Source organism: Gorilla gorilla, chromosome 7 (assembly GCF_029281585.2).
Source record: "Gorilla gorilla gorilla isolate KB3781 chromosome 7, NHGRI_mGorGor1-v2.1_pri, whole genome shotgun sequence".
Lineage (NCBI taxonomy): Eukaryota > Metazoa > Chordata > Mammalia > Primates > Hominidae > Gorilla > Gorilla gorilla.
Window position 1 is genome coordinate 73,533,139 of NC_073231.2, and position 17,970 is coordinate 73,551,108.

Here is a 17,970-nt window from a genome sequence, read left to right on the forward strand (position 1 = left end):
ATGGTGGCACAAAAGAAATGGAATGTTCCACTTTGCATTGATCAGGAAAAGAGGATTCACTGACAAGATGATGTCTGAAAAAACAGTACTTACAAATGCACAAAAACATGGAATAGTCAACATTTACTGAACACTTACTACTTTGTGCCACAAACATCTAGAATTACTGAAGTGGCCTATTGTTCATGTTATAAAAGGAAAAATAAACTATTCAGAATATCCTAAGAATCTATATCTATCTAAATAGCTAATAAAATAAACTGAGTACTTGCAAAAGACATTATCAATCTCTATCATTATTATGCATCTGAAAAATAAGTCAAGAAGGAAGTTATCAGCAGGGAGCGGTGGCTCACGCCTGTAATCCTAGACTTCGGGAGGCCGAGGCGGGTGGATCACGAGGTCAGAAGTTCAAGACCAGCCTGGCCAAGATGGTGAAACCCCATCTCTACTAAAAATACAAAAAATTAGCCAGGCATGGTTGTGGGCGCCTGTAATCCCAGCTACTCGGGAAACTGAGGCAGAGAATTGCTTGAACCCAGGAGGCAGAGGTTGCACTGAGCAGAGATCACACCACTGTACTCTAGCCTGGGTGACAGAGTGAGACATTATCTCGAAAAAAAAAAGAAGGAAGTTATCACTATTTGCAAATTATGAAATGAATTCATGGAAAAGTCAAGAAACCAACTGAAAAATTACTACCGTTAATAAGAAAGTCCAATAAAGGTGGCAAGGTACAAACTACAATACAGAAATCAAATTTAAAGCAGTAGCAAAAACCAATAAAATACCTACAAGAAACTTAAGTGTTGCAGGAAGTCAGGGACCCCGAACGGAGGGACGAGCTGGAGCCACCGCAGAGGAACATAAACTATGAAGATTTCATTTTAATATGGACATATATCAGTTCCCAAAATTAATACTTTTACAAGTTCTTTACTTCAATCTCTGAACATAAATTGTGAAGATTTCATTTTAATATGGACCTTTATCATTCCCCAAATAATACTTTTATAATTTCTTATGCCTGTCTTTAATCTCTTAATCCTGTTATCTTCATAAACTGAGAATGTACATCACCTCAGGACCACTATTGTGTTAAACTGTACAAATTGATTGTAAAACGTGTGTTTGAACAATATGAAATCAGTGCACCTTGAAAAAGAACAGAATAACAGCGATTTTCAGGGAACAAGGGAAAACAACCATAAGGTCTGATGGCCTTCCGGGTCAGGCAGAATACAGCCATATTTTTCTTCTTGCAGAGAGCCTAGAAACGGACGTGCAAGTAGGGAAGATATTGCTAAATTCTTTTCCCAGCAAGGAATATTAATAATTAATACCCTGGGGAAGGAATGCATTCCTGGGAGGAGGTCTATAAACGGCCACTCTGGGAGTGTCTGTCTTATGCGGTTGGGATAAGAACTGAAATACACCCTGGTCTCCTGCAGTACCCTCAGGCTTATTAGGGTGGGGAAAAAAAATCCACCCTGGTGAATTTGAGGTCAGACCAGTTCTCTGCTCTCCAACCCTGTTTTCTGTTGTTTAAGATGTTTATCAAGACAATATGTGCACAGCTGAACATAGACCCTTATCAGGAGTTTTTGATTTCGCCCTTTGCCTTGTGATCTTTGCTTTGCCCTCTGCCTTGCGATCTTTATTGGCCTCAGAAGCATGTGATCTTTGTTCTCCTTTTTGCCCTTTGAAGCATGTGATCTTTGTGACCTACTCCCTGTTCGTACACCCCCTCCCCTTTTGAAGTCCTTAATAAAAACCTGCTGGTTTTGTGGCTCAGGTGGGCATCACGGTCCTACTGATATGTGATGTCACCCCTGGAGGCCCAGCTGTAAAATTCCTCTCCTTGTACTCTTTCTCTTTATTTCTCAGCTGGCCGACACTTAGGGAAAATAGAAAGAACCTACATTGAAATATTGGGGGCGGGTTCCCCGATACTTAAGAGACATGTAAAACCAAAGTACATGTTTTTAGAAGACTTCAAAAGAACATGAAAGAACAAACAGAAAGATATATACTAAGATTCTGGATGATCTGATCAGAAAAAAATGACCTCTCACTGCCTTGAGGCTGAGCATCTTTTCATAGGTTTGAAAATCATTTATATTTCCTTTTTTGAAAGCAGTTCCTCCATAATCATTATTTTTGCAATAGTTATCTTTTTCCCCCTAGATTAAGTTCTGATGGTTCTTTATTAGAAAGATCAGCCTTGGTCTGTGACATGAGCCACAATATTTTCCCTGGTTTTTCTGAATTTTAAATTTTGTGTATGTACATGTAATTTTTTGTAAGCGATGTGGTCTTGCTATGTCGCCCAGGATGGACTGCAGCAGCTGTACACAGGCATGATCACAGCACACTGCAGCCCCAAACTCCTGGGCTCAAGTGATCTTCCTGCCACAGCCTCCCAAGTAACTGGGACTACAGATGTATGCCACCCTACCAGACTTATATATGTAATTTTGGCATGCTGTTTTTCCCTTTATGTTTAGGTGAATTTACCAGCTTTAGTCATACGGTTTCTATGTTATGAGTCATTCATTGGAAAGGACTTCCCAAATGTAATGCCTTTTTTCAGCCAGCAGTTGTGGTGCCTGAGACGCACACCCAGGCAGGTGAGCTTCTGAGTCCATGTTCTTAACCATTATGCGTAGCTCTCAAGTCAGAGAGACCTGCAGTTGCTTTCACCATTAGTTTAGTGTGAGTATCTAAGAAAATATGTAACTGTCTGGTGCTTCTGTACCATCTAATTTAAAAGACAGGATAATCATTAGTTATGTCATTCAAAACCTCAGAGACCAGGACTCTAGATTTATAAACCCATGAATTATAGGCACCTGACTCCACAACTAGGTAGTTAAAATCACTACCAGGAATTGATTAGTAACTCATTTTACTTGCTGTAAAGAGGGTGTCCTTGATATCAAGGCTCATTCCAATGGAACTGTAGGATAAATATTAGCCACACTGAACATTTCTGGGTGCCCACTGTGTGCTAGGCACTGTCCTAGCACCTGGTGTTATGAGCTGAACTGTGTCCCCCCCGCCAAAATTCATATGTTGAAGTCCTAACCTTCTGTACCTCAGAATGTGACTTTATTTGAAGACATGGTCTTCAAAGAGGTAATCAAATTCAAATAAGGTCATTAGGGTGGGCCTTAATCCAAGATGACTGAAATCCTTATAAGGTGAAATCTGGACTCAAAGACAGACATGCACAGAGAAGACAATGTGAAGAGACCTGGGGAAGAGAGAGAGGAAGAAGGCAGTCATCTACAAGCCAAGGAGAGAGGTCTAGAACAGATACTGAAGTATTAGTTTAAGACATCCTATTAACAAAAATTCCAAGATAAAAATTCTATACTACACTTTGGGTGAGGAGGTAGTATTTTTATGACAGCTGGGAAGCAGAATCAGGAACATGCTTTTGTAATGTGTGCCTAAGGTCAGAGGCTTGTCTCTGCCAACAGCTTCTGCAATTCCATCAGAAGATTATAGAATTTAAAAGATGTGTACTAGTTTATTTCATAAAGCAACACTTTATAAATTTTAAATAAACATTTTGGCAAATTTTATTTTTCATTTGCATAGAACCTCTTCCATGTCACTTGAAATAGTAACATGGTTTAGAATGTCACAGAAAGTTAGTTCACTCTGTAGAACTCTGAATAGGCTTTCACATAGCTCCTTCTGTCATCAGACATATGAGCAACTGCTGTCATCAATCAAGTACCTACTGAAGCACCTTTAATTAGGCATTTAATCTACTATTTTTAGCTCACTTAATATTCATGATAACCCAATGATTATGCCCATTCTCCAGATACAAAACAGACTGTGAATGTTTAGCTTAGTTTTCAAAGATTAGAGAGCCAGGACACAGCAAGATCCTGGAAGTCATAAGCCCTCACTCTTCCTACACACCCACAGCGGGGCTGACTGCCTATGGCGGGAGAACCAGCGGCCTACCTGATATCCACCCCTTCTTCATTACTAATAACCCCAGTTTTCTTTAGCAGCAACATACCTATCTAAAAATCCTTAATTTCACTAAAGTATCTTTAGTGGAGGTGACCGTTTGTAACAGGTTCTAGTCAAAGGTAGAGGTACTGGGAAGCGCATTCCTTCCCAAAGGAAAGGCAAAGCTGACTTGGCGAAAACCCTCAGCACCTACACTCTTCCAAGAATTCAGCCTGTGGAATTCAGCCAACACCTCCTGACCATGAGAACCAATTCCACACTCAGGCTACAGAATTCAGAAAGAATCTAGCCCTGTGGATGTCCTGCTTCAGGAGACAAATTCGACCTCATTTATTCAAATACTCTAGTGTTTGAACAGAGTTTTCTACTACTTATTGAAAGTTCCCTAATTCATCAAGAAAGAATTTCAGAGCCTGAAGCAGTATAGTTCTTATGGCATAGGTCACATTTCTTTCCCAAATCAGATTAAAAACAAACAAACAAACAAACAAACAAAACCCTGGAGCTATGAGCATGAGCTAACCTACTGGGCTCTGTGATAAAAATGAACTTAGGAAGGACACACAAAAAAATGTTAGTTATCTGTAGGCAGGCAGGAGAAATGGGGTAGACGGTGACAGCGATGACAGACAAAGTTCTCAAAAATATCTTTTTACCTTATCTTGATGTTTTTTAACTATGAATATAGTCTACCCAAACCATGCCACTTTTTTAAAACAGCAAATTTTTAAAATAATCACAGAAGGATTTATTAGTCTTATATCTTCTCTGTCAAGAAATTAACAAAACAGTTACCTTGCTTGGGTCTAGGGCATAATTCAAGGTGCTTTTCTGTAATCGTCTTCTCTTCAGCTGTTAATGACTGTAGGCAAAATAATAATCATGGAATTTATGTGACAAATGCTAAAAAAAAACTTTCATAAAATATTCAAAATCTTAAACTACACTCTCCTTAACATATTCTTCTCTGATTTCCTTTACCAATTCACCAATTTCAGTATTCCCAAAGCATGTACTCCTTATATATTTATAAATTCATTCTATTTTTCCTGAATCTAAAGAGATCTGACTGACCAAAACGTTTCCCATTAACATTCAATGTAATATCTGCTCATACATGTGACTCCAACTGCCTATGAGGTACTCATTACTACTCATACCCAAATTATCTTGAGTTTGTAATAGCATTACTCTGTAAGTTACCACAAACACAAAAATTATCCAGAATATCTCATTGCCAAAAGATTCTGAATATAAAGGCATAACTTGTTTTATTGTGCTTCATAGATAAAGCATTTTTTTTACAAATTGAACATTTCTGGCAATCCTGTGTCAAGCAATTCTGTATGCCATTTTTCCAACAGCATCTGCTCACCTATAAACTTGTGTCTCTGTGTCATATTTTGATAATTATTCCAAGATTTCAAACTTTACCATTATTATTAAATCTGCTATGATGGTCTGTGATCAGTGATCTCTGGTATTACTACTGTAACTGATTTGGGGTGCCACAGTCAAAACCAATATAAGAGAGCAAAATTAATAAATGCTGTGTGTGTTCTGACTGCTCCACCAACCAGCTGTTCCTCCATCTCTTGCCTTCTCCTTAGGCCTCCTATTCTCTGCAACACACCAATATTAAAATTAAGTCAATTTAATAACCTTACAATGGCCTCAAAGTGCTCAAGCAAAGGAAGAGCTGAATGTCTCACACCTTAAATCAAAAGCTGGAAATGGCCGAGCACAGTGGCTCACGCCTGTAATCCCAGAACTCTGGGAGGCCGACGCAAGTAAATCACCTGAGATCAGGAGTTTGAGACCAGCCTGACCCACATGGTGAAACCCCATCTCTACCAAAAATACAAAAATTAGCTGGGCGTGGTGGCGGGCACCTGTAATCCCAGCTACTCGGGAGGCTGAGGCAGGAGAATCACCTGAACCTGGGAGGTGGAGGTTGCAGTGAGCCAATATCGCACCATTGCACTCCACCCCAAGCGACAGAGACAGACTCCCTCTCAAAAAAAAAAGAAAAAGAAAAAAGAAGCTGGAAATGATTAAGCTTAGGTAGGAAGGCATGACAAAAACTAAGATAGGCTAAAAGCTAGACCTCTTGAGCCAAACCGTTAAGCCAGTTGTGAATACAAAGGAAAGCTCTTGAACGAAATTGAAAGTGCTACTCCAGTGAATACACAAATGATAAGAAAGTAAGACAGCATTATTGCTAATAGAAAGTTTTAGCAATCTGGATAGAAAATTGAATCAGCTATAACATTCCCTTAAGCCAGAGCAGAATCCAGAGCAAGGTCCTAACTCTCTTCAATTCTATGAAGGCTGAAGAGAGGTGAAGAAGCTGGAGAAGAAAAGTCTGAAGCTAGCAGAGGTTGGTTCATGAAGTTTAAGAAATCATCTCCATAACATAAAAGTACAAGGTAATGCAGAAAGTGATCCAGAAGATCTAGTTAAGATCACTGATAAAGGTAGCTACGCTAAAAAACAGACTTTCAATATAGATTAAAGAGCCTTATATTAGAAGATGATGCCATTTAAGACTTTCGTAGCTAGAGAGAAGTCAATGCTTGGCATCAAAGCTTCAAAGAACAGACTGATACTCATATTAGGGGCTAATGCAGCTGGTAACATTAAGTTGAAGCCAATGCTCATGTATCATTCTGAAAATCCTAGTGCCCTTATGATAAATCTACTCTGCCTGTGCTCTATAAATGTAACAACAAAGCCTGGATGACAGCACATCTCTTTACAGCATTCTTTACTGTAATACTTTAAGCCCACTGTTGAGATCTGCTCAGAAGAAAAAGATTTCTTTCAAACTATTACTGCTGATTGACAATGCACCTGGTCACCCAAAAGCTATGATGGAGAAGTACAAGGAGATGAATGCTGTTTTCATACCTGCTAACACCACTTCCATTCTGCAGCCTATGGATCATGGGGTGATTCTGACTTTCAAATCTTATTATTTCAGAAATACATGTCATATGGCTGTAGCTGCCACAGATAGTGACTCCTCTGATGGATCTGGGCAAAGTAAATTGAAAACTTTCAGAAAAATATTCACCATTCTATGTGCCATTAAGAACATTCATGATTCATGACAGAAGGTCAAAATACAGCATTAACAGGAGTTTGGAAGAAGTTGATTCCAACCCTTGTGTATGACTGAGGGGTTCAAGACTTCAGCAGAAAAACTGATGTGATAGAAACAGCAAGAGAACTAGAATTAGAAGTAGAACCTGAAGATATGACTGAATTGCTGCAATTTCCTACGAGTTGAATGGATGAAGAGTTACTTCTTACTGATGAACAAATAAAGTAGTTTCTGGAGATAAAATCTACTCCTGGTGAAAATGCTGTGAACATTGTTGAAGTGATAAAGTAATTTAGAATATCCTATAAACTTAGTTGATAAAGCAGTATCAGGCTTTGGAAGGATTGAGTCCAATTTTGAAAGAAGTTCTATTACTGGCCAAATGTTACCAGCATCACACGCTACTCAGTAATCTTTCATGAAAGGAATAGTAAATAGATGTGGTAAACTTCACTTTTGCCTATTTTAGGAAACTGCCACAGCCACCCCAATCTTCAACCACCAACCACCTGATCAGTCAGCAGCCATTAGCATCAAGGCAAGACTCTCCCCCAGCAAAAAGATTATACCTTGGTGAAGGCTCCTATGATTGTTAGCATTTTTTTTAGCAATAAAGTATTTTTAAATTAGGGTATATACATTGCTTTTTTAGACATAATACTATTGCACTTAACAGACTACATTATAATATAAACATAACTTTTATAGGCACTGGGAAACCAAAGAATTCATGTGATCACTTTATTGCAATATTCACTTTATTGTGTTGGTCCTGAACCAAACCTGCAATATCTCCAGAGTATGCCTCCAGAGTAAACATGCATTTCTTGTGAAGAGTAGTATGCTGCTCAATGGTTTCATCTTCTGAGAACATTCTTAGTAAATATCCTTCATTTACACACAAAGAAGTAGAAAGGTTCTGCATGGATTAAAGAGGTTCAGGTGTGAGCTGGGCATGGGGGCTCACACCTATAATCCCGGCACTCTGGGAGGCGGAGGTGGGAGGATCACTTGCAGCCAGGGGTTAGAGACCAGCCTAGGCAACATAGCAAGACCCTGTCTCTACAGAAAGATTTTTAAAAATTAGCCAGGCAGCCGGGCACAGTGGCTCATGCCTGTAATCCCAGCACTTTGGAGGCCAAGGTGGGTGGATTACCTGAGGTCAGGAGTTCCAAACCAGCCTGGCCAACATGGTGAAACCCAGTCTCTACAAAAAATACAAAAATCAGCCGAGTGTGGTGGCACGCACCTGTAATCCCAGCTATTCGAGAGGCTGAGGCAGGAGAATTGCTTGAACCCGGGAGGCGGAGGTTGCAGTGAGCCAACATAGCCTCACTGCACTCCAGCCTGGGTGACAAAGTGAGACTCCGTCTCCAAAAAAAAGAAAAAAAAAAAATTAGCCAGGCATGGCGGCACATACCTGTAGTCCCAGCTATTTGACACGCTGAGGCAAGATAGCCTGAAGGATGCCATGAGCTATGATTGCGCCACTGTACTCCAGCCTGAGCAACAAAGTGAGACTCTGTCTCCAAAAAAAATAAATAAATAAATAAAATAAAATAAAATAAAAAATAAAAAGGTGAATACTAACTTACTAACTTGCCACAATTATTAAAGGAATTCAAGGAATGAAAGGCAAGAAAAGGAGTGTACCAGTTACAGTGTTCTGAAAGAATAAGAAAGGGAATTACAATGAAATGTAATTACAATGTTCTGAACACTCAGGATTTCCTCTTTGGCATTCAGGGAAAACAATTCTACAGATACTTTACCGGATTCCCAGAAGTGTCCTGAAACCCTTCTCCACACCTGAGCCATGCTTCAGAGAGAGAGGCAGCTGCCCCTGCTGTCCTGAGACCTGCTCTTCTGACCTGCAGTGGTCTTTCTCCTGGAAAGGATGGGCATTCTGTATTCCAACTCCTTTTTCTCTGTGGAGATGATTTTTAAAAGAAAAATCGAAACAAAAAAACAAAATCAACTTCATTAAATAGACATTCAGTTCACAATTTACAATCTGAAAACCTAGAAGGGCCATCAGTAAAGGTATAGTTTTTGAATGTCTCTAAATCTTCACATAAAGAGCAACCGGACAGCAAAGCCAAAAACATAGAAACACAATTAATCAGCAAACTCCAAACACAAGTGGGTAAAGACAAACCACCAACCCTCCAAAGTCCGGCATGGTATCAGTATCTGAAAGGAAAGAAGCCAAGGAAAGTAAGAGAGTCAAGGAGGCCCCCTGAGAACCTAGACATCAGTGCTCACTAGGAAGCAGAGCAAGCAACAGATCTGAGAACAGTGTCTGATAGAACTGAGAAGAGCGCCTGAAACTAGGTGAGAGCAGGGGCTCTACCGTAAGAAGATGTGAAGAGATGAGAGCAGCCTGAGCCACCTGAAACTGGTCACCCTGGACTCCCTTCTGGACCCGTCACTGAGAAAGTACTGGAAGTGGAATCCACTCAGCAGCACAGGGGTGGCAGACACACAGAAAAGGTCCAGATGAGCACAGTCAGGGAGAATCTACAAGACAAATACACAAGTGGCCATATTTTTACAAGACCCATGAAAACAACACAAGGTATAAAAGCTATGCTGGGCCGGGTGCCATGGCTCACACCTGTAATCCCAACACTTTGGGAGGCCAAGGCAGGAGGATTCCATGAGCCCAGGGGTTCAAGACCAGCCTGGGCAACATAGCAAGACCCCATTTCTAAAAAAAAAAAAACTTTTTAGTGAGCTGGCATGGTGGCACACGACTGTAGTTCCAGCTACTCAGGAGGCTGAACCAGGAGGATCGCTTGAGCCCAGGAGTTTGAGGCTGCAGTAAGCTGACTGCACCACTGCACTTCAAGCCGGGCAACACAGTGAGAGTCCACATCCTTAAAAAAAGAAAAAGAAAAGCTATCCTGAATCCTGCTTCCTTCTATCATTTCAGAAGACACAGACATAAAAATAAGCAACAGGAAGGTATAAAAGCTAAATCCCGTATAATTATTATTAGGGAAAAACAATTAGCTAGGCGTGGTGGCATGCACCTGTAGTCCTAGCTACTCAGGAAGCTGAGGCAGGACAATCGCTTGAACCCGGAAGGCAAAGGTTGCAATGAGCCGAGAGCCTGCCACTGCACTCCAACCTGGCGACAGAGTAAGACTCTATCTCAAAAAAAAAAAGAGATGAGGCCTCTGGAGGTGACTAGAACATGAAACCAGAGCCCCCACAAATGTGATTACTGTCCTTACGAAAAATTAGTCAGCAGCCTAGGCAACATCGTGAGACCCCATGTCTACAAATTTTTTTTAGAATTAGCCAGGCATGGTGGCATGTGCCTGTAGTTCCAGCAACTTGGGAGGCTGTGGTAGGAGGATTGCTTGAGCCCAGGAGGTCAAGGCTGCAGTGAGCCATGATTGCACCACTGCATTCCAGCCTGGGTGACAGAGCAAGATCCTGCCTTTGAAAAAAAAAAAAATAGCTGGGTGTGGTGGCATGTGCCTATAGTCCCAGCTATTCAAGAGGCTGGGGTGGGAGGATCACTTGAGCCTGGAAGGTCAAGGCTGCATCACTGATTGTGCCACTGCATTCCAGCCTCAGTGGCAGAGTGAGATCCTATCTCCAAAAACAAAAAGCAAAAAACTACAATGATATGCCACTTCACACCCACCAGAATGGCTATTAATTAAAAAAAAAAAAAAAAAAGAGAAAGAAAATGACAAGCACTGCCAAGGATGTGTAGCAATTATAACTTTTGTGCATTGTTGGTGGAAAAGTAAAACGTTGCAGTTGTTAAAAATTATTTGGTAGAGCCTCAAAAGTTAAACACAGCTGGGCACGGTGGCTCATGCCTGTAATCCCAGCACCCTGGGAGGCCAAGGCGGGCGAATCACAAAGTCAGGAGTTAAGACCAGCCTGACCAACATGGTGAAAACCCATCTCTACCAAAAATGCAAAAAATTAGCTGGGAATGGTGGCGTGCACCTGTAGTCCCAGCTACTCGGGAGGCTGAGGCAGGAGAATTGCTTGAACCCAGGAGGTGGAGGTTGCAGTGAGCCAAGCCTGAGCCACTTGCACTCCAGCCTGGGCAACAAGGCGAGACTCTGTCTCAAAAAAAAAAAAAAAAAAAAAGAGGTTAAACACAGGGTAGAGCACAATGGGTCACACTGTAATCCCAGCACTTTAGGAGACCAAGGCAGGAGGACTACTTGAGCCCAGGAGTTCAAGACCAGTCTGGGAAACATAGCAAGTCCCTACAAAAAATAAATTAGCAGGGGTGGGAATGTTCATCTGTGGTCCCAGCTACTCAGGAGGCTGAAGCGAGACAATTGCTTGAGCCCAGGAGTTTGAGGCTGCAGTAAGCTATAATCACGCCACAGTTCTGAAGCCTGGGTAACACAGCAAGACTCTGTCTCTAAAATAACATAACATAACATAACATAACATAACATAACATAAAATAAAATAAAATAAAATAAAACCACCAAGATCTAGCAATGCCACTGCTCGGTATATACCCAAAACTCAAACAGGGCCAGGCGCGGTGGCTCATGCCTGTAATCCCAGCACTTTGGGAGGCTGAGGCGGGCAGATCACCTGAGATCGGGAGTTCGAGACCGGCCTGACCAACATGGAGAAACCCCGTCTCTACTAAAAATACAACATTAGCCAGGCGTGGTGGTGCATGCCTGTAATCCCAGCTACTCGGGAGGCTGAGGCAGGAGAATCACTTGAACCTGGGAGGCGGCGGTTGCGGTGAGCCAAGATTGTGCCATTGCACTCCAGCCTGGGAAACAAGAGTGAAACTCTGTCTCAAAAAAAAAAAAAAAAAAAAAAGGCTGAGGAAGAAACTCATAATGCCTTATGTTCCAGTGGTTTGAAGCTGTAAAAAGGAAATCCTGAACAGAAGAAGAGGGTGCTGATCATGAGACACAGCAATCAGGATTCCAGTCCCCTCCACTTTAACCAGTTCTATCATTAAGTCCACCATTCAATCATGTTCAAGTCTCTAACGCTACACACCATAAAAATCTCTCCCTCACCTTGACCCCATCTAGCTTGCTCACTCCCTTCTCCAGCAGCCTTATAGAGTTATCCATTTGAATATCTTATTTATTTTTCCAACCATTGCAAATTCTTTACTAGCTTTTCCATCAAAATTGTTTTCCCTTTGATTCTTTTTTTCTTCAGTTTTTTATTTTGTTTCCCCTTGGTTACTGTATTTGTCCACATTATAGATGTACAAGTATATTTGTTACCTACATTTTATTAATATGTAAATGACAACTGAACATGAAATTCAATAAACTGGTTTGAAATAAGGAAGTTCTTACAGGGTAATGTACAAAGAGAAATATTTTCAAGATCTTGGTAAAAGTACATACAAAACTCAGGCACAAAGTAGGTTTCGCTTTTTTCCATAAATAAACTAGCATTTGGACAGGCGATATTATATACTGCTTTTCTTTGGTCATAGCATTTAACAAGTACAGTATATATCTAGAGCTATACAAACTGGACAGGTAACTTTCAAATAAATTATTCATGTGTGTCTAAATATTTACAGAAATTACACCTTATTTATTCTCTTAACATTATAACAGGCAAGGCATGGTGGCTCATGCCTGTAACCCCAGCGCTTTGGGAGGCCAATGCAGGCAGATCACTTGAGCCCCGGAGTTTGAGACCAGCCTGGGGAACATGGCAAAACTCCATCTGTCTAAAAAAGAAATACAAAAATTAGCCAGGCATGGTGGCGTGTTCCTGTAGTCCCAGCTACTCAGGGGTCTGAGGCAAGAGGATTGCTTGAGCACTGGAGATCCAGGCTGCAGTGAGCTGTGATCGCACCACTGCACTCCAGCTGGGGCAACAGAAATAAGTTCCAGTCTCAAACAAACCAACAAAAAACAAAAACAAAAACAAAAAACACACACACAGAAAATTTAAAAAAATAAATAAATAGAAAAAAGTCATCATGGTCTATTCGTCCACATTCCAAAAATATTTACTAAATACAAAATTACGTATGGGGTACCCAGCTACCAACGTGACATAACTATTTTAATGTTTTCCTACCCTATTAGAGTCTTCTGATTAGACATTATCTTCCAGTTATAACTGTAAAATAGACAGTGTTGTATTCTGCTTTTATTTAAAATAATAAAATATTTTCTTTACACAGAGGTTCCACTCATTTTAAGAACGGAAACTAAAAAATATATGCAACGCCAATGGAAATCTTATTTACACATAAGAATACATACTCTGCTTTTGATTTTATCAGAATGGAAAATATTATTCTTACCTATTTTTCAAACAACACACCCATGTAAAACTAATGACATTAAATTTTAAAATAATAACGTACAAATTTTTAAATATATATAAGCAGTTGTACAAAAACAGGCAGGAAACAGATCCAAATGCTTATATTATCAAAATGCTTATGTTATGCTGATTATAGGTTTTATAGATTTATGGGGGATATTTTCTTTTTTCTTTTTTCCTTTTTTTTTTTTTTTTTGAGACTGAGTCTCGCTCTCTCCCCCAGGCTGGAGTGCAGTGGCGCAATCTGGGCTCACTGCAAGCTCCACCTCCCGGGTTCACACCATTCTCCTGCCTCAGCCTCCCAAGTAGCTGGGACTACAGGCGCCTGCCACCACGCCCGGCTAATTTTTTGTATTTTCAGTAGAGACGGGGTTTCACCATGTTAGCCAGGATGGTCTCGATCTCCTGACCTCGTGATCCACCCGCCTCGGCCTCCCAAAGTGCTGGGATTACAGGCGTGAGCCACCGCGCTGGGCCTATGGGGGTATTTTCTATTGTAGTCTTTATTTTCTAGCAGCTCCACAATAGCTGTGTATTATTTTTATGATTAGTAATGAGAACAATTGTTTAAAACTGTTCTAGGCCGGGCGCGGTGGCTCATGCCTGTAATCCCAGCACTTTGGGAGGCTAAGGTGGGTGGATCACAAGGTCAGGAGTTCAAGGCCAGCCTGGCCAATCTGGTGAAAACCCGTCTCTACTAAAAATACAAAAATTAGCCGGGTGTGGTCGCGGTGCCTGTAACCACAGCTCTCAGGAGGCTGAGGCAGAAAATTGCTTGAACCCGGGAGGCGGAGGTTGCAGTGAGCCAAAATCGCGCAACTGGACTCCAGCATGGGTGATAGAGCGAGACTCCATCTCGAAAAAAAAAAAAAAATTCTGAGGAAAACTGAATTCCAATCTAGACTTCTATTCCCGGCCAAACTATCAATCAAGGGGAAAAAATAAAAGATATTTTTAAAACATGCAGGAACTTTACAATTTTACTTCTCGTGATTCCTTTATTAGGAAGATACTGGAGAATGTATCTCAACGAGAAGGAAAGAAGACATCTTATCTGACTAGTAATGAACATAGAATTTAAAAATTTAAGTACAGGGAGATGGAGAACAATGCAAAGGAAAATATGTGCAGCAACTATTTACTCTGGTGCAACAAAAATGTTCCTCATGAACTTTATAAATAAATCATAATCAATGATTGAAGAAAAAATTGTAAAATCATTTGACAATACAGTATTTTTAAATAGGGAAGGTAAAGATACTGTGCTATAACATGAAATATATCTGGTCATTATCCCAGGTTCCTGCCATAGAACTCCTACAACTCTTGCAATTTCTAAGTGATAGGAATATCTTTTGTTATTTATAAAGAATCCCTTTGATAACTCCTAAGTTTATCCTACTGAGGTCACTTAGGGTGGGGCCCCTAGATAACTTGAGAATGGGGTCACTTAGCAAAAAGGCCAAGTGATTAGAGGATTAGTGGGTTGGTATTTTCAGCTCCACTCAGTAACCTCTGAGAAAGGAGGAAGCTGGAGATTAAGCTTTATAAAAACACTTTAACCGCCAGAACCATGGCTTACTCCTTTAATCCCAACACTTAGGGAGGTCGAGGATGGAGGATCTCTTGAGCCTGAATTTGAGACCAGCCTGTGCAACATAGCAAGACCTCATTTCTACAAAAAATACAAAAATTAGCCAGATGTGGTGGCATGAACCTGTGGTCCCAGCTGCTCAGGAGGCTGAGGTAGGAGGATAACCTGAGCCTGGGAGGTCAAAGCTGCGGTAAGTCAAGGTCAAGCTACTGCACTCCAGCCTGGGTGACAGAGCAAGACTGTATCTCAAAAAAAAAAAAAATTAACAATTAAAAAAAAACAACAACTCTTTAACAAGATTCGATGAGCTTCTCAGTTGCTGAACACACAGAGGTACTGGGAGGGTGGTTCGCCCAGAGAGGGCGTGGAAGCTTCAAGCACGCCACCTGCCCTCAACCTGTTCATGTCTTACTCTATCCATCTCTTCATCTGGCCGTTCATGTGCTTCTATTGAATTCCTTTATAATGTCCATGTCTTGCTCTATCCATCTCTTCATCTGGCTGTTCATCTGCTTCTATTGAATACCTTTATAATAAATCAGTAAAGGTAAGTATTTCCCTTACTTATGTGAGCCAACATAGCAAATTAATCGAACCTAAGGAGGAAGGTTTGGGAATCCCTATTTATATTCAATTGATCAGAAATATGAGTGACAACCTACTACTTGCAATTGACCTCTGAAGTGGGGCCAGTCTCGTGGGACTGATCTCACACCATCTCCAGGTAGAGAGCATCAAAATTGGATTAAATTATAGGATACCCACTTGGTGTCTGCTGGATGCTTGGTGTCAGGATAAAACACCCCACACATCTGGGCATAGAAGTGTACTGTGTTAAGCATGAGAGAAGAGGGGAAAACAGTTTGTTTTTCCTTTTTATGGGCACCTAAGTGAAAAGTCAAGTTTCTGTAACTCATTTGAAGTGGTAAAATGTTGCATATGTAGACTGTGGTAAGTTACATATGTATATTATAATACCTAAAGAAGCCATTAAGAAAACTAAAATGGGCATGGTGGCTCATGCCTATAATCCCAGCACTTTGGGATTTCATAAATACTGCTGTCCTCACCTTTCAATGTGTCCGCATGCCTAATTTCTCCTAATCGTGAGACAAGAACCCAGATTTTAGCTGAACTAAGGAGCAAAAAACCCTGCATCACTACGCATGTGCCCAGGAAAAAACTGAAAAAGGCCCTAACCTCTGAACTCTGGATCATCTTGAGGCGCTGCCCAAGGAGGAAATGAAGGTTAAACTGGCATTACAAATTGCCAAAGCATATGTCTCAACAGAGTCCCTCCGTAAAAGATGACAGACTTACTGGCTCAAAGCATTTAAGGTAATCTCTATCCAATAATCCACAGACAACTAAACTAACCACATAATGTCTTCATTAGCTACACACGACAGGCAATACAAACTTTATTAAATTCATCCAGGAAAATCATTAAACAAAATTATAGCACCAACAACAAACAGAAACCCTGGGGAGGGGATGGGAGAATTTAATATCCAGAAATTAATATGAATTAATTCAAATCATACTATTTAAAACGTCCAGTTTTCAAGCAAAAATTATAGGCCAGGCGACGTGGCTCATGCCTATAACCCCAGCACTTTGGGAGGCCAAGGCAGGTGTATCACCCGAGGCCAGGAGTTCAACACCAGCCTGGCCAACATGGTGAAAGCTCATCTCCACTAAAAATACAAAAACTAGCCGGGTGTGGTGGCGCGCACCTGTAATCCCAGCTACTCAGGAGGCTGAGACTCGCTTGAACCCAGGAGGCAGAAGTTGCAGTGAACCGAGATCATGCCATTGCACTCCAGCCTGAGCAACAGAGAGAGACTCCATCTCAAAAAAAGAAAAAAAAAATACAAAAATTAGCCCAGCGTGGTGGTGCATGTTTGTAATCCCAGCTACTCAGGAGGCTGAGGCAGGAGGCTGAGGCAGGCAAATGGCTTGAACCCGGGAGGTGGAGGCTGCAGTGAGCTGAGATCATGTCATTGCACTCCAGCCTGGGCACCATGGCGAGACTCTGTCTCAAAAAAAAAATAATAATTATAACACACATGAAGAAACAGGAAAGCATGATAAGGAAAAAATGTAGTCAAAAGAAAATGTCCCTAAGAGGAGCCAGAAGTTGGACTCACTAGACAATGACTTTAAATCACTTACTATAAATATATTCAAAGAAATAAAGGAAACTATATCCAAAAAGTGAAGAAAATTATAAAAATGCCTCACCAAATAGCGAATATCAATAAAGACACAGAAATTATAAAAAGACAGAACCAAACAGAAACTCAGGAGTTGAAAACTATAGTAACTGAAATGAAGAATTCACCAGAGGAGCTCAACAGCAGATTTGGCCTGGCAAAAAAAGGAATTCACAAACTTTAAATCAGACAAATAGATTATCCAAGCTGAGAAACAGGAAAAAAGAGGGTAAAGAAAAATGAACAGAGCCTCAGAGACCTGTGGGACACCATCAGACACACAAATATATGCATAATAAGAGTCTCAGAAGGAAGGAGAGACAGAGGTAGAAAGAATATTTGAAGAAACAAAGCCCAAAATGCTTCCTCAATTTAATGAAACGTTATACAACCAAGAAGCTTAAAAACTCCAAATAGCATAAAATCTAAAGAGATCCACCCTAAACATACCATGTCAACTGGTGAAAAACAGAGAAAAAACTATGAAAGTAGCAAAAGAAAATATACGTCATATACAAAACTCATCATATACAAAGGATCCTCAATAAGTGTTAACAGCTGCATTCTTGACAGAAACCATGAAGACACCCCCCTACCCTGAGGAACAGCAGAATACACATTATTCTAATGTAAACATGAAACATTCTCCGACAGACCATGTTAGGCCATAACTCAAGCTTCGATAAATTTAAAAGGAGTGAAATCATAGTAGTACTGTTCTTAGACAATAATAGAATGAAATT

The 17,970-nt window shown here is 40.6% G+C and overlaps 1 protein-coding gene across 10 annotated transcripts in view; it reads right to left on the reverse strand.

Moving 5' to 3' along the window:
- SPIDR (scaffold protein involved in DNA repair) overlaps positions 1 to 17,970 on the reverse strand; it is a 476,432-nt gene that overhangs the window by 448,420 nt on the left and 10,042 nt on the right. For 5 of the 10 annotated variants that reach the window (XR_010134994.1, XM_031013651.3, XM_063709293.1 and 2 more), the window contains exons 2-3: positions 8,875 to 9,030; positions 4,792 to 4,858 (exon numbers count right to left, since the gene is read on the reverse strand). Coding sequence is in view for 5 of the 10 variants with exons in the window: in XM_031013651.3 (XP_030869511.3) it covers positions 4,792 to 4,858; positions 8,875 to 9,030 (223 nt within the window). In the remaining 5 variants the exon portion in view is untranslated. Of the gene's footprint in view, positions 1 to 795; positions 872 to 3,097; positions 3,257 to 4,791; positions 4,859 to 6,906; positions 7,033 to 8,874; positions 9,031 to 17,970 lie in introns of those variants that run through there. The other 5 variants (XM_055349535.2, XM_063709296.1, XM_063709295.1 and 2 more) reach the window with 5 other exon arrangements.